General features: G+C 36.7%; 1 protein-coding gene across 2 annotated transcripts in view; it reads left to right on the top strand.

Annotated features, from left to right (window-relative positions):
* Positions 1-13,823, top strand: part of LOC149790307 (chitin synthase chs-2-like) — a 45,349-nt gene extending 31,526 nt beyond the window's left edge. For both annotated transcript variants that reach the window (XM_089972360.1, XM_089972359.1), the window contains exons 10-16: positions 2,299-2,407; positions 4,032-4,185; positions 4,657-4,867; positions 5,319-5,519; positions 6,867-7,264; positions 7,877-8,546; positions 9,388-13,823. In XM_089972360.1, coding sequence (XP_089828486.1) covers positions 2,299-2,407; positions 4,032-4,185; positions 4,657-4,867; positions 5,319-5,519; positions 6,867-7,264; positions 7,877-8,546; positions 9,388-10,889 — 3,245 coding nt within the window. In that variant the 3' untranslated portion in view covers positions 10,890-13,823. The remainder of the gene's footprint in view (positions 1-2,298; positions 2,408-4,031; positions 4,186-4,656; positions 4,868-5,318; positions 5,520-6,866; positions 7,265-7,876; positions 8,547-9,387) is intronic.
* The last annotated feature ends 11,743 nt before the right edge of the window (positions 13,824-25,566 follow it).

Genomic DNA, 25,566 nt, shown 5'->3' with positions numbered 1-25,566 from the left:
ACAAGAGTCGAGTCGTCTTGCTACCACAGTTATTCAATTAAGCCATCACAAGAGTCGAGTCGTCTTGATACCACAGTTGAGTCGAGTCGTCTCGATACCACAGTTGAGTCGAGTCGTCTTGCTACCACAGTTATTCAATTAAGCCATCACAAGAGTCGAGTAGTCTTTCTACCACAGTTATTCAATTAAGCCATTACAAGATTCGAGTCGTCTTGCTACCACAGTTATTCAATTAAGCCATCACAAAAGTCGATTAGTCTTGCTACAACAGTTATTCAATTAAACCATCACAAGAGTCGAGTCGTCTTGCTACCACAGTTATTCAATTAAGCCATCACAAAAGTCGAGTCGTCTTGCTACCACAGTTATTCAATTAAGCCATTACAAGATTCGAGTCATCTCGCTACCACAGTTATTCAATTAAGCCATCACAAGAGTCGAGTCGTCTTGCTACCACAGTCATTCAATTAAACCATCACAAAAGTCGAGTAGTCTTGCTACCACAGTTATTCAATTAAGCCATCATAAGAGTCGAGTCGTCTTGCTACAACAGTTATTCAATTAAGCCATCACAAGAGTCGAATCGTCTTGCTACCACAGTTATTCAATTAAGCCATCACAAGAGTCGCTTCGTATTGCTACCACAGTTATTCAATTAAGCCATCACAAGAGTCGAGTAGTCTTGCTACCACAGTTATTCAATTAAGCCATCACAAAAGTCGAGTAGTCTTGCTACCACAGTTATTCAATTAAGCCATCACAAAAGTCGAGTCGTCTTGCTACCACAGTCATTCAATTAAGCCATCACAAGAGTCGAGTCGTCTTGCTACCACAGTTTTTCAATTAAGCCATCACAAAAGTCGAGTAGTCTTGCTACCACAGTTATTCAATTAAGCCATCACAAAAGTCGAGTCGTCTTGCTACAACAGTTATTCAATTAAGCCATCACAAGAGTAGAGTCGTCTTGCTACAACAGTTATTCAATTAAGCCATCACAAGAGTCGAGTCGTCTTGCTACCACAGCCATTCAATTAAGCCATCACAAGAGTCGAGTCGTCTCGATACCACAGTTGAGTCGAGTCGTCTCGCTACCACAGTTATTCAATTAAGCCATCACAAGAGTCGAGTCGTCTTGCTACCACAGCCATTCAATTAAGCCATCACAAGAGTCGAGTCGTCTCGATACCACAGTTGAGTCGAGTCGTCTCGCTACCACAGCCATTCAATTAAGCCATCACAAGAGTCGAGTCGTCTCGATACCACAGTTGAGTCGAGTCGTCTCGCTACCACAGTTATTCAATTAAGCCATCACAAGAGTCGAGTCGTCTTGCTACCACAGCCATTCAACTAAGCCATCACAAGAGTCGAGTCGTCTCGATACCACAGTTGAGTCGAGTCGTCTCGCTACCACAGTTGTTCAATTAAGCCATCACAAAAGTCGAGTCGTCTTGCTACCACAGTTATTCAATTAAGCCATCACAAAAGTCGAGTCGTCTTGCTACCACAGTTATTCAATTAAGCCATCACAATATTCGAGTAGTCTTGCTACAACAGTTATTCCATTAAGCCATTACAAGATTCGAGTCGTCTTGCTACCACAGTTATTCAATGAAGCCATCACAAGAGCCGAGTAGTCTTGCTACAACAGGTATTCAATTAAGCCATCACAAGAGTCGAGTCGTCTCGATACCACAGTTGAGTCGATTCGTCTTGCTACCACAGTTGTTCAATTATGCCATCACAAGAGTCTAGCCGTCTTGCTACCACAGTTGAGTCGAGTCGTCTTGCTACAACAGTTATTCAATTAAGTCATCACAAGAGTCGAGTCGTCTTTCTACCACAGTTATTCAATTAAGCCATTACAAGATTCGAGTAGTCTAGCTACCACAGTTATTCAATTAAGCCATCACAAGAGTAGATTCGTCTTGATACCACATTTGAGTTGAGTCGTCTCGCTATCACAGTTATTCAATTAAGCCATCACAAGATTCGAATCGTCTCGCTACCACAGTTCTTCAATTAAGCCATCACAAGAGTCGATTCGTCTTGATACCACATTTGAGTTGAGTCGTCTCGCTACCACAGTTATTCAATTATGCCATCACAAGAGTCTAGTCGTCTTGATACCACATTTGAGTTGAGTCGCCTCGCTGCCACAGTTATGCACTTAAGCCACCACAGTATTATATCATTAACATTTCTCTAAAAACTTCTTTTTGCCATGTACAGTTGGTTTTCTCCATTCGATTCTTCATCAGAAAGCGGTTACAACAAATCATTATCTTCAATTTTTTACAGCTCACGTTTTCTTCGACGATGCCTTCGATGCACACAATGAGGATGAGTACGAGTACCACGTGAACAGTTTCGTCACACAGCTTGTACTAGTCATGGATAAAGCGGCAAGGTCAGTTGTCAATACTACTACTACTACTACTACTACTACTACTACTAATAATAATAATAATGCTAATAACCGCTCCGGTGGCCTAGTGGTTAGAGCGTCCGCCTCGGATGCGGGAGGTCGTGTATTCGATCCCCGACCGAGTCAAACCAAAGACTTACAAAAATGGTACTAACAGCTGCCTCGCTTGGAGCTCAGCATTAAGAGGTTAGTGTTAGGACTGGTTGGCCTGGTGTCAGAATAATGTGACTGGGTGGGACATCATGCTACATATCTGCGGCATGATGCCCCAATGCTAGACATCACTATAAAGTGCCACATTGCAGACATCGTAGCGATATGAGTGAAAAATTGTTAAAGCTACGTTAAAAATCCAAATCACATCACAATAATAATAATAATAATAATAATAATAATAATAATAATGTGTTTCAAAATGGAACACTGAAATACATAAGTTACATAAAAATGATGTCGCCATAGTGCGGTACCACTTTATCGCCACAAAAATAATATGACGTTTTATCACGACTTTCTTTTTACATTTAGGAAATACAAGCGTCCTTATGTAAGCTTTTCAAATCTGAATTAATATATTAAAGCCTATTTCGTTTAGTTTTGCATGTCATAAAAGTGCCTATAAGAGAACCGCAAAATAAAAATGTAGGCTTTAAATATTAGCATTTTTACCAGTTGTTTCCCAAATATATCCAGCAAATCATAAACATGTTTACGCTGTAGCACTAGCTAATCCTATAATAAGTAGATGAAATGTATCTCGTGTAAATCCAAAGCTGAAATATATGCCTTTTTTGACATTTGTATAGCGTTTCTACAATATTACAAACACTTGTTGCTTTGCAAAATGTTTAATCGACTCCAACATTTGTCTTACGATATTGTTTGTGCAAGTAACATTTTAAGTCTGATTGGTCTTAAGTGGCTCCACCTGTTACGAATATAGCAGCCACACACACACACACACACACACACACACACACACACACATATATATATATATATATATATATATATATATATATATATATATATATATATATATATATATATATATATATATATATATGTAAAATCTTAGGGTATTCACAATTGTTAACTTTGTTATACGTAAAATGTTGTACGGTTCAGCCCACTGTCATATCCCAAAAATATTAAAATAGTTGATAAATTAGAACATTTTTTCACGGCATGTTTTATATTGCATCTAAAGCGAGAATTCAACCCTTTATTAATTAAAGTGTATTAATTCTACAGGGATTTATAAAGTTTAAAAGATTTCTTGATCACATTACTTGTCTGGTCCTATTGTTTGGCAAGCAAGTGCTAACTTGCATAAATATTATACAGGAAATAAAATTAAACTCTCAATTTTGAAGAAGTATTGATAATACAATATAAGATTACCCAAAGTAGAGATCATGTAAAAAATGCACTGACGATGTTTACTCACAATTGATGAGGTTAGAAAAGCAAAAATAAACTAATTTTTAATGAGCGTGTTTGAGAATACAATTGCTTGTATTTCTGCATTACTCACGTTTCTGTAAGAACATTGTATCACTCATGAAACATACCATACGTTCACTGTAATTCTTTAACTCAACAGCAAGGTCCACCGCGTGCCAGTGAAAATCGGACCACCGACTAAGTACCCGACTCCGTACGGAGGACGCCTGGAGTGGTCATTACTAGGAGGGAACAAACTGGTGGCACATCTCAAGGACAAAGTTAAAATACGACACAAAAAGCGTTGGAGTCAGGTTGGTATATTTTACGTGGTTCTAAAAGAACACGTAGGCACCATACATTTTAAAATATATATTATACATGACACTTATGTACTTATGGATGCTACGAAAGTTTGTTTTATTAAAGTGTTGTTTGACACCAAATGCACGTTCTGACAATCTATAAAAGTGCATTTTTTTTTTACTTACTTTGTTATGTGAAAATAACTAAAATGGAAAAGCAAAACTATTCTGATATATTGAACGCTTCAGTACACAAGTTAGAAATAAGCTTTAGGCATGCATCAGGAAGTATCACTAAAGCATCCGATGTGTCATCAATTACATGCCACAGGAACTGATCTTAATATTTGATATTTTAAAAATAAAAGTGATGTACAAAACTTACGAAAACATGGCAGAGACTAGGACTGAATTATTTTTATGAACTGTTTTCTAATGTCAATCCATTTACGAGAGTCTCCCTTACTTTTTTTAAAATAGGTTATGTACATGTATTACCTACTGGGCTATAAACTTGTATCCCAGCCTCTCGACGCCAGACGTAAGCAGGTCCTTGCAGACAATACATTTATTCTGGCATTAGACGGCGACGTCGACTTCAAACCGTCCGCCGTTCAGCTGCTTGTGGACAGGATGAAAAAGAATGAAAAGGTTGGGGCTGCGTGTGGACGAATCCATCCTATTGGCATGGGTAGGTTCCCTTATGTTAGTAATTCAATAAAAATAACGCTATCTTAAGATTCATCCAGTAATGTATAAATTATATTTATTCACTGCAGTTCTAGGATATAGCTTGAATGATATAATTATTTCTTTGGTTGCGTTAATTGATCTACGAGACAGTCAATGTCAGGAATCGTCCTTGTAGAACCTCTAATATTACCCATAATAAGCTCATTATCACTGTTTCTACCCGTTTTAGTAATTGTGTTAGCTACCTGCGACCGAATGATTCCGACAAATTCTGTTCACTCGAGCTGTGCCGTGTAAGTACTTGATTTATAGGAAATACGGTTCATTAATTTTAAAGAATGTGCATGAATCATGGACAAGATCCTTAGATGAAAAATCAATTACCTTAACAGTTTATCTCCCTTTGTCGCCTTTTTATAGTAAGTTTGCTCTCTTTGTGTCAATCTCAGGTCCGATGATCTGGTACCAGAAGTTTGAATACGCCGTCAGCCATTGGCTACAAAAATCAACGGAACACATGATTGGTTGTGTGTTGTGCAGTCCCGGATGTTTCAGTCTCTTTCGCGCCTCGGCGCTGATGGACGACAATGTGATGGGAAAATATGCATCCGTATCAACAAATGCCAGACATTACGTTCAGTACGATCAAGGTAAAGATTTCGACTCGCGCTGTTTCACGTCTTTTCAGGAAGATATTATTTCATATGAAATTACTGTGGCTGAGGATTTTTTTCTTCTCAGAATTATACACTTTATTGTGTACTGTACATACACATGTACAGCATATTTAAGCATCGCACATCCGACACTTGTTTAGTGTCATATTGTGTTGCTTATTAATTCGATAACGTTTTTAAATATTTACTGAATGTTCATGAGAGAATCTATCCAGTTACAGTCTGTGTGCAAATGATAGCTATGTACATCTTGTAACAATAAGATGGTTCAACGTGTACTATTTAGGATCAAGAAATACTTGCAACACTTTGAAATATACTCGTGCCGAAAACTTACTAATGTTTGGATGAAACTGTTGAAAATATACAATCAAGAACATAAACCTGACACGTTTAAGTATCCGCTGTGGCTCAGTCGCTAGTGTGTTAGATTCGAAACCAAACGAAAACAGGTATCCTACCATCATATCAGCCCACGCTGGATACATTGGCCTGTCCCTGGGATAGACACTATATTCCACTTTCAACAGCACTAAATAATAATAATAATAATAATAATAATAATAATAATAATAATAATAATAATAACAATGAGAACTTTGTATAGCGCCTAATCTTTCGAAGCTCTAAGCGTTTTACAACATTAGACAACACCTAGAAGATAAAAAACATATATATAATGATATGATTACAAAAACAAACACCATGAAATTAGAAAACATAAAAAACATGCTGAGAATATTTAAGGTAAGAAACATTATTAGGTCTTTAAGTTTGAGCCTATGTATTTTTATAAAGAGCCTACATGTGTTGTTGTGCCACGAAACAACAAACTATACCAAGCCAAACCAAACGCAATTTGACTACTTCATCAATTGCACTATATGGGTAGTGTTAGCCTTAGCATTGATATAAAAAAGCAAGTATTTAGAAGGGAAGCCATCTAATGGAAAGCATAATCTAAAGTTTTCGTTTTGCACAAATGTAAATATTTTTAACAAAAAATAAATATAATAAAAATACATAAATTTGGAATAGAAACAGCAGTAAATGCGACATATATGCTAGCCGTCCACTACGCAGGTAATGATTGCGGTATATAACTTCTAAATGTTTATGAACGACTCAATCCTGATTGATTGTTCCTGTTTGAATGTTATTGTAACCCTGATGATCAATACTTGGATTCGCCTATATTATTCAACAGTGTGTAATTAGCACTGCTTGGGACAGTAATCGATAATCTAAATGCACGTGTCTCCCTTCAATATTAATGGACCGTGTCCTCGGATTCATCTATTTTCTATATATCATCTATAGGCGAAGACAGATGGCTATGTACATTATTGCTCCAACAGGGATATCGTGTTGAATACTGCGCAGCCGCAGATGCCTTAACATATGCCCCAGAAGGATTTAGAGAGTTCTACAATCAGCGACGAAGATGGTCCCCATCTACCATGGCCAATATCATGGACCTTCTGGGGGACTGGCGGAACATTATCAAACTCAACGAGAATTTCTCTTTCCTCTACATGGTGTACCAGCTGCTGTTGTTTGCTTCCTCTCTTGTGACTCCGGCCACCATTTTTCTTCTCATCACGGGATCCATCAATGCTGCCTTCCCCACCTTGGACCTCATCGATTCACTCATCATCAACATCGTACCAGTCGCAATCTTTTTGGCGGCTTGTTTCTTTCTGAGTTCAGAGTGGCAGGTAATTATGTCTAATTCCGTTGGTCATTTGCCTCTTTATCTTCTTCAGCTAAATTTACCATATCATAATTTAATATTGACAGAAAATATTCGCTGTTACATTCTTTCAATAAAAGTGTTTATCTTACACTATAAAATGGAAGCAACACCAATAATGAGAAATACAATAACGAAGAGGTACGTTTACGATCTTGTATGGCATCAAATACAGTTTTAGTGTTTTATTTTGTACCCAGTACGCATTATTTTATCAATTTTAATGGGGCATCCCAAAGCCAGGACTATCGCCATCTCAATTAAAGTATTTCATGCTCCGGTCTGAAAATAGCGTTTACATATGTGGATCATGCTATCATTTGCCGTAGTTACTTTTTATGGTGAGTGAAGAGAAGTAATGTAGAGTAATGTAGAGGATACAATTTCAAACAAATAGATTGCAGAATAGTAAGATAAAAGTGTATATTTATGATGTTCGTGTCAATATAGAAATATTCATTTGAAGAAACATTTAGCATATATTGACGAATAAGAATGCAGTATATATATATATATATATATATATATATATATATATATATATATATATATATATATATATATATTCTTATTCTAGCTCCGCATAGCAGGTGTGATGACCTTGGTTTATGCCCTGGTGATGATGGTCGTCGTGGTAGGACTTATTCTACAGCTAAAAATTGAAGGAATGTGTTCCCCAACCGCCATCTTCATGGTCTTCCTCGTCTCGGTTTTCGTCATTTCAGCCATTCTCCATCCCCAAGAGTTCCACTGCATCCTCCACGGTGCCTTGTATTTCCTTGCCGTTCCAAGCATGTCCATGCTTCTGATGATGTATTCCATCTGCAATTTGCACATTGTATCATGGGGAACTCGTGAATCTGCGACCGCTGTTCCTGTTAACACCGCCAACCAGGCCAAAAAGACAAGCACCAGCAAGTTCCAGTCCATTCTCAACAAATTATCCAACAATCATGATGAGCATGACAGTGACTACGGGTTTTCCTTTGGAAATCTTTTCAAATGCTTGTGTTGCCCCAAACCTAGGGTGGACAGCAATGAAAAGAAATTTGAGATGGTTCTTCAGAAGTTGGAAACTATCGAGAAGGCCATCGCTAGCGGCGATGAGACGGAAGATGAGATGGAAGATGTGCCGGAGAAGAAGACAATGAAAGATGAAGAAACCAGCGTTAACTGCGAAAGTTTTCTGGATAAGGAGTCATCGATGTCGAACTCGGATCTGCCGACTGAAGACAATGGTATTAAATGTGAGTGTTTACAATTACTGGGATTTTCCAAGGGTTTCCTTCAGTCTCATCAAAACAGGTGTTTTCTATATTTTCCAAGCGAAGAGTCACGACTATATCTTCATGCATCTTTGATAGTTACTGTTTCTCTCTATTCTTTTATTTTTTGGAGGGGAATGGAAATGGGGATTTGTGGATGGGGCGGAACTCTTTTTACGAATTTGAACTTTTTATATTTGTAATCTTATCATTATCTATCATAAAATACATAAAACAGAACGTGAGATTAAATGTTACCTGCACAGTTAATTGCATTTTCTCTATTGTAAACGATATTCATATCTACTTTATAAATGTAGGTATGTTAAGAAAGTGTGCAGCGATGTTCTTGAAACGCTAGGCGCATAATTTCCTATATGCTGTTCTTCTTCACTGCATTAAAAGTCGGTTAAGGACAATAGATAGTATTTTTTTTGCGGAATTCATGTTAAAACTACCATTTGCGTATCTTGCAAAATTATTTAATGAAACTTCGTTTCAAGTTCAGTCTCGTATTTGCTGCCATACAGAGTTAACAATTGCAGCGATTGATGCTACAATATTCTAGTGTTATCATTTGTGTTTTCACAACTGATGCTCGCTTAATTTATCAAAGCTCCAGTTTTGTTGGCATATGATGAATGAATTGAAATATCATCTGTCTCTTGACCCATCCACACCCTTTCTCTATAATTTGAAGTATCTGATATGTTTCCGTGTTCACGTTCATGAAAAATAGAAGCTTGAAAACTACGTCCATCATTCGTCAACTTTTATTAAAATGTTACGTATATTTCATTGTCTTTTATTTTATTTTGTTTAGATAACCCAGTCTTCAAAACGACAATTGATCCCAGTGACGAAGAACTATCTCCGTATTGGATTCAGGACAGTGACGTTGGCAAGGGTAGGATACGTTATATAAGCAAAGAGGAGAAAATGTTCTGGCGAGATCTTATTGACAAGTACCTCTTCCCTCTAGAGAATAACGAAGCACAAAAGAAAAAGATGCAGCAAAATTTGATAGAACTTAGAAATAAGATGAGTTTGATGTTCTTCATGATCAACGGTCTCTTTATTGTCATCATATTCACCCTACAGTATACCAATGGCATAAAACAAGGAAACGGTGTATCAATTCCTCTTCCCTGCTATATAGGAAAAGGAAAACAGAGGACCCAGCTCACCGCTGAACCACTTTCCTTTGCCTTCATGGCAGTTTTCGGTATTGCCCTCGTCATTCAGTTCATTTCCATGTTCTTTCATCGGCTGGGAACCTTCCTCCACATTGTGGCATCTACTGAAGTGAACTGCATGAAGCCCAACCAAGGGGAGATAACAGCCATGGATATCGCCAGTAAGGTTCAGCTAGTGAGAGAGATGCAGAGTTTTGAAGATGACGATGACACACGTTCTGTTTCCACGGTTACTAGTGACTTTGACGAGGATAGTAGCCTGACCCAAGACGATTCTCCGAAAATGAAAAAGAGGAAAACCGTTATCCGGATTACAAAGAGAAAGCGAAAGCCTGTGGAACAGAGAGGTACATTGGGTACAAAGTTTATGAAGAGTTTCATGGAACTGGCAAACGATTTACGAAGTGAAAAGCGCCCAAGCGAGTCCAGCGATAAAAACAAAAAGGAAAGAGATAGCGATAAGAAGCGGAGCCGTAAAGCAATGAGAGCTCTTGGAAGCATACAACAAGAAAAGGATATTGTTTTAAGTAAAGCCGACGCCATTGAAGTAAAATGGAGAAAATTGGCGGCAAGGGCCAGGGGAGATGAGACACACAGCCATTCCAAAGTTGATAGCTGGCTAAGTCTAGTTAAGGACGTTATTCATCAATCCAGGACCAGTCTGAATGTCATCGGGGAGGAGGAAAAGGGAAGTTCGTTGCCGCGGAAACGCGGTGGCGCAAGTCGGTCAAATAGTATCGAACTTCCAACTGAAGATCTGCATAACCTAAGACATCTTCCCCAAAGGTCAAGCTATGCAGGTGTGTCCTCCCTTAATATCATTAGCGACGAAGATGAACCAACCTTGGAACCACCAATAGCAATGTCAGCTATTGTAAATAATGTCGAAGGTCCAGGAATCACAGATGACCTTCACACCTATGAAACTGTTGTCATGGAACCTCGACCAAGGAGGGACAGGATAGTCTCTGATGAGAACAATCCCGAAGCAAGGTCAATAGAATCGGATTCTGATTTGTCAGACAGTCCCGTAACCTCAGTGAGGGAAAAGAAGTATGTGGAACTTACAGAAACAAACAAATCTTCAACTGTGAGATTTGCCCAACCGACGACTGTTACAAGTTTGTGACAAAAGTAAAGACGTTTTCACAGCTGTACATATCAATAGCTTATCTTTATCTGAAAATAGCAGAACCGAAACACATTTTGAAAACTGATAAAATTATGTAATCATATGCACTGTTTAGAAATTAACATGAAAACATGCAGGTAAATGCTGATTGCGTCAAACACGAAAGGTGTCTTTTCAATCTAGATTATAAAATGTTTTATTTTAGGAGTAGATGACGTAAAATACATTTAGACGAAGATACATTATGTTTAAATCGTATCTATGCTGTACCAAGGAATGTCACAATTTATATAATATAACATAAAATTGAATTGCTGCATTTCAGTGTCGTGTAGAGGCAAACCCACGCCGGTGCAGAATTTTTATAATATGTTTTGTCCGTGGCTAGCGACCTGTGAAATATAGAAAGGGGTGTTTCGCCTCGAGAATACTTCAAAACTACGTTACAAATTAAAAGTGGCGGACGTTCCATGGAAGTGATGACAACGGGAAAGAAAAAAACAAAAACATATACTAGCAAACTTTGGAAGACCCACAATTGTCCTAAATCTGAACGGTTATGAGTTTCATGTATATAGCTGCTGTAGAATTGACCTTTTCTTATCTTTGTGTTCATTGAAATTTACCTAGCAGGACATACTTATGGATGAGCGGTATGATTGTAGCTGAGAGTGTGCATTGGAGAAAACAGACAAATACGCATCATATATAATATTAGGATTGATGTGAACTCTTTATCCAAAAGATATCGCCGGCGATATGCTTAAAAGTGATATTACGTTGTCTGTTTATATTTACACATGTATTGGTTATAATATAGGCATCATTGAACCTGAAGTGACACATACCAAAGCTCTGCACAAATTAGTACACTATTTTACCATGTATACTCATACTCTACCTTTTAAAATTATTAATTAGGCAGAAAGCAGCTTTTCCCCGAATCGTATATGGAGTGTACGCAATGCTGGTGTCAGAGTGGGATCTGCAATTATTTCTCGGCTTCCAGCGGGCAGCATTGCCACAAGCTGGCACAATATTGGAATATTAACATCGTCTAAACTTCTGAATCAATTATCGACATCTTTGCCAACTGTTTTCCTCCAATGTTATCTGGATATAGTGTCATAGGCTTGAGCACTGGACCAACCAGAAAACACCGCAGACCACAGAGGAGAACAATTGCCAAGGGGTCCACAATGACGGGATCTATTCGATCTTGTACATCTACGTGACCATATGTACGTAATACAAAATCAGTATCAATTCAAAAAGCCGTATTTAAATTGTGTCTCGAGGAGGCAATACATGTCTGTGTTAATTCTAGTCTAGCTGCTTTTTAACGTAGCACTCAGGATTGACGTGATATTATTGTATATACACTTAAATGTGGTATCACCACCACGGTTACACAATAACCCAGATTAGTTAGACAGCCCGTTGCCCAAGAGAGCGGTTACTTATTTTTACCTTTTTAGAAGAAAAAATATTACTATGTACTCAAACTTGACAGTCACTCTAACTAAATCAAAATATAGTCTTCTTCCACAGTAGTCAAAGATTTATCGCAGATAATTGAAAATTGTACAGACAAATCCCATAGCTCATTATACGCAACCATAAATAAAAAATAGATTTATTTCATTCCCTTAACTTTTTGCAGAAAGAGAGTACATAATAAATAAGAATTAAACTTCATATTTTACAGAATCCTTGTAGTTAGGACGCTAAAAGGTCTAAGGACTGTATACACAGCATGTACGCTATTTTAAAGCTTCTTGACGATTGTAAAGCGCCTTGGAGATCTTAAAGCTTCTTGAGGATTTTAAAGCTTCTTGACGACGGGAGTTTCTAAACTGTGAAGTTATGGTTATACAAAATAATGAATCTCAATAAATACATAGCATAACACATTTGAATCATTGTTTAAATGTTTTTCCAAATACAAACAAATCGTTCGTTTCTGATGTTGCAAAATTGATTGTTCTTTTATTGGTCAAATAATGCCATTGTAACATACCGAAACTCTTGCTACAAATACTTGGCAAAATGTGTAATTAGAATTAAATATAAAAGGAAAAGCTAGCTGACTGTATTTTTATAATGCACACTCATATTCTTGGAAATTATTCACTTTTTAAGAATTCACTATAAAATACATTCGGTAGATGTTCTTACTGCGCTTCAGCAAACCAATATTTACTTTCGGTTCACCTATGGGGCCAATCAAAGAAACATGACAGGCCGTAAATTTATCGACTCGCGTCATGTATATTTACATATAAAAAAATACTTAAAGATATATTGATATAAAGTTAAAATAGCACACAAATATCCGTATTGTCCTCCAAAGAAAACAAATTTAAAAAATAGGATAAAAAAGAAAAAAAATATAGATAAAAATAAGAAACATTAAACGTTTCTGTAAAGGTCAACTTCCCCAGAAAGAAAGATATTAAAAGCACGCGCCTCGTACTGTTATAGAGTATTATTCTTGAATTAGCTGACATCTCTTGTTAGTTGACAAACTGAGCAGACTGAATAAGTTATTTGGGTATCCACTGTTTATGCATTACTGTAAAATTCTTTTTCTTGGTCTTGTTATTATTAATGTATTATTCTTATTATTATTGATCTTGTATTCTTGGAACACGTAGTGAAAACGGCTCATCTGGAAACTGGAAAAGCTTCTCTAGTGTTTGCTTATTATTATTATTATTATTATTATTGTTATTATTAACATTATTGATCTTGTATTCTTAGAACATGTAGTGAAAATGGCCCATCTGGAAACTGGAAAAGCTTTTCTAGTGTTTGCTTATTATTAATATTATAATTATAATTATAATTATTATTATTATTATTATTATTATTATTATTATTAACATTATTGTTGTTGTTAATATTACTATTCATGAAGTGCTGCTGCATTCTTCCAAAAAGTAATAAAATTGCCAATTCTGCAAGTTTCCCTGGTCTTTGTATGTGCAAGTTTCTCTGGTGTTTGTATATGCAAGTTTCTCTGGTGTCTGTATATGCAAGTTTCTCTGGTGTTTGTATATGCAAGTTTCTCTGGTGTCTGTATGTGCAAGTTTCTCTGGTGTCTGTATATGCAAGTTTCTCTGGTGTCTGTATATGCAAGTTTCTCTGGTGTTTGTACATGCAAATTTCTCTGGTGTCTGTATATGCAAGTTTCTCTGGTGTTTGTATATGCAACTAGCAATTCTTCCTGAATGAGAGTTAAATTATTAAATACTGCACAATTCTTTGTCAGTTCTCCTTCGGTGAAGTACAATAACTAACTTTGTGTTGTTTTTTTTTCAAGGCAATTCTGTTTCATTTCATAAAAGCTTATTCTTTCGTTCAGTTATAGTTCTTATTCCTTTAATTTTTGAAATTAGCTTTTGTTGTTACCAGATGCAGATCTAATTGTTGCCCTCACGTGTCCCTGTTTTTTATTATTAAGCTTTTGGTTATCTTGGTGAAGGAATTGCATCCACTCATCCTTACACACACACATACATACATACATACATACATACATACATACATACATGCATACATACATACATACATACATATATACATACATACATACATACACATACATACATACATACATACACACACACACACACATACATACATACATACATACATACATACATACATACATACACATACATGCATACATACATACATACATACATTCATACATACATACATACATACATATACATACATACATACGCACACATACATACATACATACAGAGAGACAGACAGACAGACACATACATACATACATACATACATACATACATACATACATACACACACACATACATACATACATACATACAGAGAGACAGACAGACAGACACATACATACATACATACATACATACATACATACATACATACATACATACATACATGCATGCATGCATGCATGCATGCATGCATGCATGCATACATACATACATACATACATACATACATACATACATACATACATACATACATACATGGCAATCCACTTAATGCCGTCTTGCTTTTTTTAAATGAAAGAATGTAATGAATTATATGAGCGTGTTTTGAAATAGAATATTTTGAAGGATTTTGATATCCGTGGGTAAAATGTGTATTCGAAGATTTAACAAATTAAGATGGGCCCAACACAAATTTAGACCAAATGGTATTTACTGTTACTGTTATTTTTATAATAATAATAATAATAATAATAATAATAATAATAATAATTATTATTATTATTATTATTATTATTATTATTATTATTATCATTACAGTCATGACATGACCGGGACCCCCCCCCCCCACCACCACCACCACAGTCATTCAAAGATAAAGCCTTATTCTAGACTTATTATCATATAGTACTCAGGTGACTAAGGTAATAACTCAGTTACATTCAAGTGAACGCAACATGTTTGAAGTGTGATTTTTTAAGTAAGAAAGAACCGTTGTAAATAAGTAAATTGGTAAGTAAATAAATACGCATGTAATTAGGTAAGCAAGTGGATAGGTAAGTGTGTAAACGAGGAGGTAAGAAAGTCTATAGCTAAGTAGATATGTGTATGTGTGTAGGTTTGTAGGTTAAGTAGGTATGTAGGTGTGTGTAGGTATGCATGGAGGCATGTAGGTAGGTACGCAGGTTGGTTGGTAGACAGATTGTTAGATAAATTTATACATGTCTCAAAATGTGTATATATATGTATCTATCATTACTCTGTACTTTACAATGTAAATTACCCTCTTGAACTACGTCGATGACAATACCTTGACATATAAGAAAATCTTGACCTTCTTAAGTCAACGCAAATGTGGCAAATGAGAGCATGCCATCAATTAAGCGATTCTCTAATAATCAGATGAAAGCAAATCCAGATAAAATTCTAAGCATCAACCAACACGCTTATACAAATAGATACCCTATAATACTCACATGTAATCCCGTTCGCGTATAAACCTACCCCCGAAACTGAACAGGTATAAGTACTAAAAAGAGCACGACCCGCGTAAAAGCCGGCTTATACGCGAGTATATACGGTAATACACTCTATAATTCCCTACCATCCTAGTTTAAGTAAAAATACAATCACATTCACACAGTGTAGGATGTAAAAGAAGGCGTGTAATTTAAATCTCTTAGAAAGAAAAAAAAAACACCGTCCCTATCTCCAGTATCATCCTATGATCCCCATTATAACTGAAGTAAAGCTTCTAGTCCCCCTTTAATGACTCTACTTTCCTTACTCTCCTAATTTAAATACATCCACACCTGATATATAAACGAGGGTGAGTAAACCAATGTTGATAAAACCTTCCTTTTGACAAATGGAATTTAAATACCTTTTAAAATAATGTACTACCCCAGCAGCTACCAGCAGATTATGCCCATTTTATACACGATAGTAACTAGTAACATCATCATGTCTACCAGTTTCAAAAAGCGTTGATAACTAGAACATTTGAATCCCGAAAGAGCTTCACGCGCATAACTTGCTAAACCTCAGCATTAGTAATGATTTCTATTTTTGATAATACCTACATTTTGACGACTGCGTGATTTCATCATGCCTGTTTTTACCAGTGCATCTCGTCACTCTTTGAGAGAATGGTGTTACAAAGACGCTAACATAGCTAACATCTCGCATGGGATGCTTTTGTAACACATCTGTTATCATCTAATTACTTTGTATCATGTAGCAATCTAGGCTTCTGCTCCTGTCCATATGCAATAATTTACACCAATATTTAACACATCTATGGCAATATGAAACACACAAGTATTGTCAGCCACATTCTCCAAAGGCAACATAATAATTGTCATTACATTACATACATATATATTTTTTTCAGAAACGGGTTTGAACATTTTCCATTTATACTGAATAAGTGTGGCCCTAAATTTTAGAACCAAAAACATATAGGTTTTACCATAGTATCAAATATTCACAAGGCATGTATAAAACTAAAGTACACAAATTTACTTAGATAACAAAACAAGATCTATAACAGATTTTATACTCTGAGCTACTAATGTTTCTTTAGCATTCGTCCAGGATAATGTGGACATGAACACAAGACACATATATTTTGTAAATACGGAACTGTAGCTATTTGATCCACATTTGAATCCGCCCCGGATGCGGGAGGTCGTGAGTTCGAATCCCGGCCGAGTTACATCAAAGGCTTCTAAAATTGGTACTAACAGCTACCTCGTTTGACGCTCAGCATTAAGAGGTTAGTGTTAGGATCGGTCGGCCTGGTGTCAGGGAAATGTGACTGGGTGGGACATCTTGCTACATGTATGTGGCATGATGCCCCAGTGCTAGACATCACTATAAAACTGTCACACTGCAGACATCATAGCGATATGACTGTAAAATATTTAAAGCTACGTTAAAAATTTAAATCACACACACACACACACACACACACACACACACACACATAATTCTTTAAAAGTTTCCTATGGTGAAAGACAAGTAGTTTGTCTTATCCAAGTTAACCTTTCCATTGTTGTTAAAAAGTGTTCAATTGTGAATTTCTGTTGTTGCATTGCTACCACGATATAGACTGGAGTTGGTACATCATCTGCAGAAACAAATACTAAAAGATCAGAGACATTTTTAGAAATAAAAAATACCTTTCCCGCAATTTCCTTTAAGCGAAAGAATCAAAAAGTTAATAAACAAAGAAATAATATTGTAATTAAAACACAACCTTGTACAGATCCCAGCTTACAGTCAACATATTTGGCTAACCCTTCATTTGACTTTAATCGTGACCGAAAGTTAGAGCACACTATATAAAAAATTCCCATTGACACCTTTTAAGACAAGATGCTTCCATGATTTAACTTGTTTGATTTTGTCCAACATTTGAGAAATTTACTTACAAACAATAAAATCTGTCCCATTAGGAATCCGCTTTAACCATTTCACAATTCCCAATTGTGTTTTTACATAAGGCTGGCGAAGTTTGCATTTAGCAGTGTCTGAAAACAGCGTTAAACTGCAATAGTGTAAAATAACCACTATATCAGTCCCTAACCCTCCACCTTATCTGCTACTACGAGAACCTCTGTATGATAAATAGAACCAAACTAATGCATGACATCCAAGCAAACCTAACAACTTGCTTACCTTCTACAGCAGAAGAACTCGATAACTGCCTGCGTTCATTGCTCGACAAACATACCCCAGCTACCAAGTGCAGAGTATCAATTCAAAAGTGTTCTCCATGGTATAACAGTGTTAGGGACCAGCTTCGCACTGCTAAAAGAGACTGTAGTAGAGCTGAAAGGCTTTGGCATTCCACCAGACTCACTATTCATAAGGAAATCTATGAAGTCCCTAAGAAGAATGTCACAAATATAGTCCATGCAGCGAATTCAGCCGACTACACTACTAAGATCATGGAAAGTTCCAGCTGCAAAGAGCTCTTCGAGATTACTAACAAGCTAATGTCAAGGAACAAATCAACACCTATTCCAACTACCTTCTCTCCAGTCGTCCTTCTGGACATGTTTGCAGATCTCTTCCGTGACAAAGTACAAACCATTAGAGATAAGCTTGACATCACAATTTCAATTGACTCCTCGTCACCATACAGTTGGGATACAGAATTACAGCGTCAACCATTAGCAGCATTTGAAACTGTCTCTATGGATTTCGTACGTATAATCCTGATGAAGAGTGCACCAAAGTAATGCAAACTTGATCCGATTCCAACATCACTGCTATTTGAGTGCTTAGATCCAGTATTGCCTTCACTAACTAATGTTATTAATACCTCTCTCTCATCAGGGGAATTCCCATCATTTTTCAAAACTGCCATTGTAAAGCCTCTGCTAAAGAAACCAACACTAGACCATAACGATTTAAAGAACTACCGCCAAGTTTCTAATCTCCCATTCATATAAAAAATCTTAGAAAAGGTTGTTCTATCCCAGCTTACATCTCATCTGAATTCAAACAATATTTTTAGCAAAGTACATTCTGCATATTTCCCTTGCCACAGTGCTGAAACTACTCTTCTAAAAGTAGTTAATGACATTCTCTCTGCTTTGGATAGCGTAAAGATTACAGTCCTCACCCTCCTTGATTTGTCTGGTGCATTTGACACAGTAGACCATGATATATTACTTCACCGTCTCCAACATGTATTTGGCATTCATGATATAGCCTTACTGTGGTTCAAGTCCTACTTGGTCAACAGAACACAAATTGTGTCTGCAAATTGAATACACTCCAGCCCAGTTGATCTATGTTGTGGTGTTCCACAGATGTCTGTTCTTGGACCTGTTCTCTTCATTCTATACACTCAGCCGCTCTCAAGTGTCATAGATCATCATCCAGTCACCAATTGTACGCTGATGACATCCAAATATACAAATCTATCCACCCAACTGAAGTTGATGCTACCATCCAAGGTGTAGAGAGGTGCATTTCTGATGTGAAACACATGGATGACATGTAACAAGCTGCAGATGAATGATGATAAAACTGAGGACATTCTGATTACAACACAAAGACTTCTCATTCACATCCTTTACCTCAAGCAATAAATATCAGCAACACTAACATTAAATTCACACAATCAGTATGAAACCTAGGTGTTACTCTGGACAGTAATCTCACACTGCACCGACATGTCATGAACATATAAAAGACTGCATATCTTGAGCTGAGACGCATCAGCTCCATTCGCAAATATCTTTCAGTTGATGCCACTAAAACACTTGTGTGTTCATTAGTGCTTTTGAGACTGGACTATTGTAACTCAATTCTGTCTGGTTCATCTCAATATCTACTCCAAAAACTTCAAAAAGTTCAAAACACAGCTGCTCGGATCATACTTAGAGTACCACGATCAGAGCACACCTCCCCGCTGCTCTGTACCCTACACTGGCTATCTATTCGATCCAGAATCAAACACAAAATTTGTTCTCTGTGCTACGTTTCACTGACGGACTCCAGTCCAACATACCTATCCGACCTCACCCATGTGTAGACACCAGCAAGATACTTACGCTCCTCTTCTGACAATCGTACACTCATTATTCCCACTATGAAAACAAAGTCATATGGACAGCGTTCGTTTGCATACCAGGGCCCAGCAACGTGAAATGAATTGCCGACTGAACTTAGACACAATGTCACAGTGATCACGTTCAAGAGGGCTCTCAAAACACACTTATTTCGACTATAAGGAACAAACTTAAAGACCTAATAATGTTTCCTACCTGAAATATTCTCAGCATGTTTTTGTTTTATGTTTTCTAATTTCATGGTGTTTGTGTTTGTAATCGTATCATTATATACGTTTTTTATCTTGTAAGTGTTGTCTAATGTTGTAAAGCGCCTAGAGCTTCTAAAGATTAGTCGCTATACAGAGTCCTCATTATTATTATTATTATTATTATTATTATTATTACTTTTATTATTATTATTATTATTATTATTATTATTATTATTATTATTATTCTGTCAAACTGCATTGCCCTTATTTGAAATTATAGGCTTGAATTAGAATTACAGAAAAGTCGTTGAAAGCTGTTTACTTTTGCCTTTCTCCGTACATTGCAGCATTAATTTTGGTCTTTCTGCATAGCGATACACCCGTGTTACATAACGCAACTAAAGTAACGTGTGTTCAACAGATTTACAAATATACATCCTCATAGTTACGAGTCAATTAATTTTATGGAAACAAATTAATGTTGACTTGATTATAAATAATGTTCTAAGAATGTAAGAAATATTGTCAATATATAAGTTTGTATTATATTACAAAAATACAGGACGTCAAAGCACGGGGAACTGGCCCAGTTATGTGAGAAGTTTTGTAAAGTGTTGCCGACATGCGCTGAATGCAAAATGTGAAACAGATATTTTAAAATTTTACATCATATTGAAGCAAAATATTTTTTTATTCCAAAGAAAATAACAGAGCAGTGGTTATTTTGAGGCGCATTTTATTCATTTTTGTGACTATATAGTATTTGTTATACTTTCTATTTGGTGAAACTTTTGTTTTATTAGATGCTTATTTAATTAAAAGATGTACTTTGTAAAAATGAAGCTGTTATGTAGTAGTGATGGTGATTATCGATTTCTGGAGGGGACGATCTACCTTGGGGTTTTTGACTGGAACAAGTGGATAATAAATATATTAAATGAATTGATGAAATGAACACAGACCTGAGCAGAGACATATAATAGAAACACAAGATCCCCAGTATGCAGAATAATAAGCCCCAACATTTGTCTCAGGTAGCAAAAAGAAATTATTCCACAGGAATTCTAGAACGCTGATATTATATATAAGTATGAGCGTAACGGAAAAATTGAGTCTGTGACAACCACCGAGATATATCTTTGCTCTTCGTCGCTGGCAAGATACTCACCAGGATTCTCCTGAACCGTCTCCCATCACACCTTGACCATACACTCCTACTAGAAAGCCAGTGAGGATTCCGGAAGGAGCGTGGAACCATCGACATACTGTTTGCTGTTGGGCATTAGCAAGGGAGGAACCAGGAGATGAATGCTTACCATTTCTCCTCCTATGTCGACCTGACTAAAGCCTTCAACACTGTTAATAGAAAGGCCCTGTGGAAGATCTAGGCCAAGTACGGATACCCAAGGAAATGTATCACATGGTACAGCAATTCCACGATGGCATGGAAGCAAGAATCCGGTACAATGGTGAGACGTCTGATCTCATTCCTGTCTCGAACGGAGTGCATCAAGGCTGTATAACTGCGCCAACACTTTTCAGCCTCATGTTCTCAGCCATGCTCACTGATGTGGTCAGAGATGGTGACTAGTGGATCCGTGTCATATACATGATTGGTGATAGACCTTTCAATCTCGGGTGGCTTCAAGCAAAATCTAAGGTTACGACAGACAACGCCAGAGAGGTACTAATTGCTGATGACTGCGCCCTTAACGCTGGCTCTGATGCTTGCACAAATTTCGGCCTTAAGAGCAACACAAAGAAGACTGAATCAATGAATCATTCAGCTCCAGAAAAAGCGTGTGCTGAGCCAAGCATCACAGGCAATTGATACAAACTGAGCGGAATGAGCAGGTTTACCTATTTTGTCAGCACTCAGTCTCAGAACTTCGTAATCAATGACGATGTTAGTTCCATGATTACAAATGTCAGCGCAGCCTACATGTCAACGTCTGGAACATGAGAGGCATCAGACTACAGACACAGCTGACGGTGTACAGAACGATAGTACTCCCTATGCTAGTATACGACTGAGAAACCTGGACAGTGTACCGGTGTCATGCGAAGAATTTGAACCACTTCCATACACGTTGCCTCATAAACAATTCAACATCAATTGACAAGACAGGATCACGGATACTAAGGTCCTTGCCCAAGCAAGCCTGACCAGTGTCCGCACCATCCTGATTCAGTCACAGGTGCAATAGGCAGGCCACGTAGCTCGCATGCCAGACCATCAGTTTCCCAAAAATCTATTTTATGGCCAGCTTGAACAAAGAAGGCCAAAAAAACAAAACAATACAAGGACAAACTGACGTCGTCATTGAAGACCTTTGGCACTAGCTATGACAAGTAGGAGCAGACAGCCCGATACAGAGGCGTGTGGCGCTCCTCAGTTGGTAAAAGTACCCCAGATGGTAATGTCAACAAGACAGCAGCAGCAGAACAAGAAGGCATACCATGAAATCCGAGTCAGTAATCCAACGATCGGCTTTGCTGCTCCACAATGCTATAGAACATTCAGAGTGCACATAGCCCTCTTCAGCCACCTGCGCACCCTCAGGCCATTCGTTCCCGCTATAACACTGGATGACTAAAGTCGTTCTTGTCGGCTAAATGGACGAACTAGCATTGCCCCAATAGTAATTATCAATTCTGAGAATTCACATCTTAATTATACAAATCAAATAAACAAATTAACTTCTTGTCCTAACTACCTTATTTGCTAAGCAACAATTCATTGGCATAAAGATCCTACTAATCTTATGTTATCAGTTCATATAATTCATGATCGATATGACATATAAACATATTATTTAAAAATAATCGAAGACTTTTTTTTCAAAATGTTATATGAAATTGTTATGGGGTGGTGTGGTGGTGGTGATTATCAATGTCTAGAGGATGACCGATCTTGTTGTTATTGCCCAGATGGAGTGGATAATAAAAGTGTATAATTAATGGATAAAATCAATGGAGATATGAGCAGAGATATATAATAGAATAACACGAGATCTCGTAAACTAATTATCACAGTTTAGTAAATTACAGAAAATCTAACATACAGGACACTTGAGGGATACACCTCCATTAAAATAATTACTAGAAGTTATTAAAAAAATTAGCAGTTCTGTTTACAAAATATATTAAAAATTGCAATATAAGAGACGGTAAGCGTTTGAACTTAATTCTGTTCCCTCTTGTCTTCGCTCTTCCGTTGTGGATTCTATAATCCGCCAGAGATTTTTTCTATTCAATGTGGAATCTTCCTATCCATTGTTTTCATGTCCTAACGTCCTTTCGTTTTTACGTCTACGTCTACGCTATTTTCCTGATAAATACAATATGCACACTAAATGTCTATTCGATCTAACCTCCCGAATCGGGCTGTCTCGTTCTCTTTAGAGTTTTCGATATCGTATTACAAACAAATGGTAAGTGATGACATGGTTAAAGGACGCGACTATGCAGACCATTAATGTCGTATTTGCATACATATACGAGCTATTTCCATGGACAGTAACACAGTGCATTGAACGTTATGTATTTCTCGACAGATCTAGTTCCCGTTACTCATTGATCAAAAATATGTGCTCTAGCCTCTTACAAGTAACTCCTTACAGTGTAAGCTATTACTCACTATCTTGACTAAGATAAATAAATTCAAAGAGATAGATTTAGACTCCTATCAAAGAAAAATTGTATGAAACTAAGACAAATAAATACAAATTGTTTTCTTCAGATTCATATCAAAGAAAACTTGTATGAAACTAAATTGTGCTTTCGAGATTCGCTCACTTCCCACTGAGCAGAATCGTCTTGTTATCTGTTTGGTCCAGTGTCTCGTGTAGACTTCCAACTAAACATCTCGTTGACAATCATTAAGAGGGATTAAGCCCTGTTCCTGGAACCAAGACCATCGACTCACGAAGATATTTAGACTGACTAATTTTACGGCGTAACACGTTTACAAAACATGAAAATTCGCACGGAAACACATACCATGATTTGACTTATCCAGTCAGAAGTTTAGTTTTGTTTAACTGCCATAATTAACACACGCCCCTCTAGTGCTTAGCAAATTTCACATCCTTCCCGCGTGCCGCAATAAACCGATCCCTGCAAAGGCAAACTTTCAGCTTATGACAATCATCTTAGCAAGTTTAAACGTTGTTTCTGCAACATATCAAACGTTTGCATTTTTCTATAAATGAAGTCATGTTGATTCCTCTCAAGTTCCCTACTACAGTTATCTAAAAGAACCTAATCCAGATAAAAGAGCCAACATCATAAATCATATCACAGAATTAATTCGACGCCAACCACATACTTTAATTTAGTATTGCAATGTGTCACAATGACACCTGCACATTCACAGACATGTGTAAATTTCATACTGTTACTTAAGCTAGATATGTAATATGAAGTAAAAAAAAACACGCAAACAAATCAAAGAAATTGGAATTTTTCTTTCAGTGAACGCTGGTTAAAGGATTGGACGTAGAATAATATATTCTTTAATAAGAATAGTGTTCGCACACAATCCCATTTCTTTCCAGGCCCCCCCTCTACGATTACATAACAAAGGGCATCAAGCATATAAAAAATGCACAAAACGTAGTCATTTGATTAATTATGTAGTTTCTAACCTGATTGTCGCCAAGGTGTCCAACCATTGTCAACACGTTGGCCTTTCAAATAACATCAAATCTGGATTATCTTTGTTTAAGCAACATATGAAATACTATTTAGCATTTAATAATCTCAATAATTCCCTAATTATGTACGTTACCTATTGGTTAAATTTGTTTTAAAAATATTAAAACTAGGTATTCCAGATATTGGAGGCAGACGACACTTTTTACTGAAGTGGACCAAGAACAGTAAGCATTATATCTGCACTCTGTTTTTGTAAATGCCAATAAGTTGACAGAATTAAAGACTTTATAACTCGGTCATTTATAAATTAGAAAAATGAAAATGACTAAGTTTTGAGATTTTTTAAAAAAATCGTTGATATCTTTTGGTTTTTAACATCTGCAAAGGGTTACGAACAAACGGGGGGTGGGATGTGCGAATACTGTATTCAGTGGCATGAGTTAATCGATGTTTGTCATTTATCAGTCTTAAGGTTATTGCAAAAACAGTTTTTATCCTGATACATTAAAGTATTTCAGAATAAATAAAGCATATGGCCAGACGGACAGACACATCGAGGCAGACAAATACTCAAGAAAGTATATCATGTAATCCAATTTGGAAAATAACCTAACCTTTAAAATGGCATCCCGATAATTTGTCTGCATACGGAAACTTTATCAAATATTTAGGGTGAACATTAGAAAAATAATTACGATGGAGACAGTGAACAAATCTGTAGGAGTTTGGGGCAAACAATGGAACA

Source organism: Sinohyriopsis cumingii, chromosome 10, assembly GCF_028554795.1.
Source record: "Sinohyriopsis cumingii isolate HCF-2022 chromosome 10, ASM2855479v2, whole genome shotgun sequence".
In the NCBI taxonomy this organism is placed as follows: domain Eukaryota; kingdom Metazoa; phylum Mollusca; class Bivalvia; order Unionida; family Unionidae; genus Sinohyriopsis; species Sinohyriopsis cumingii.
The sequence above is the reverse complement of the archived record's forward strand: the minus strand, read 5'-3'. Positions and strand labels throughout refer to the sequence as shown.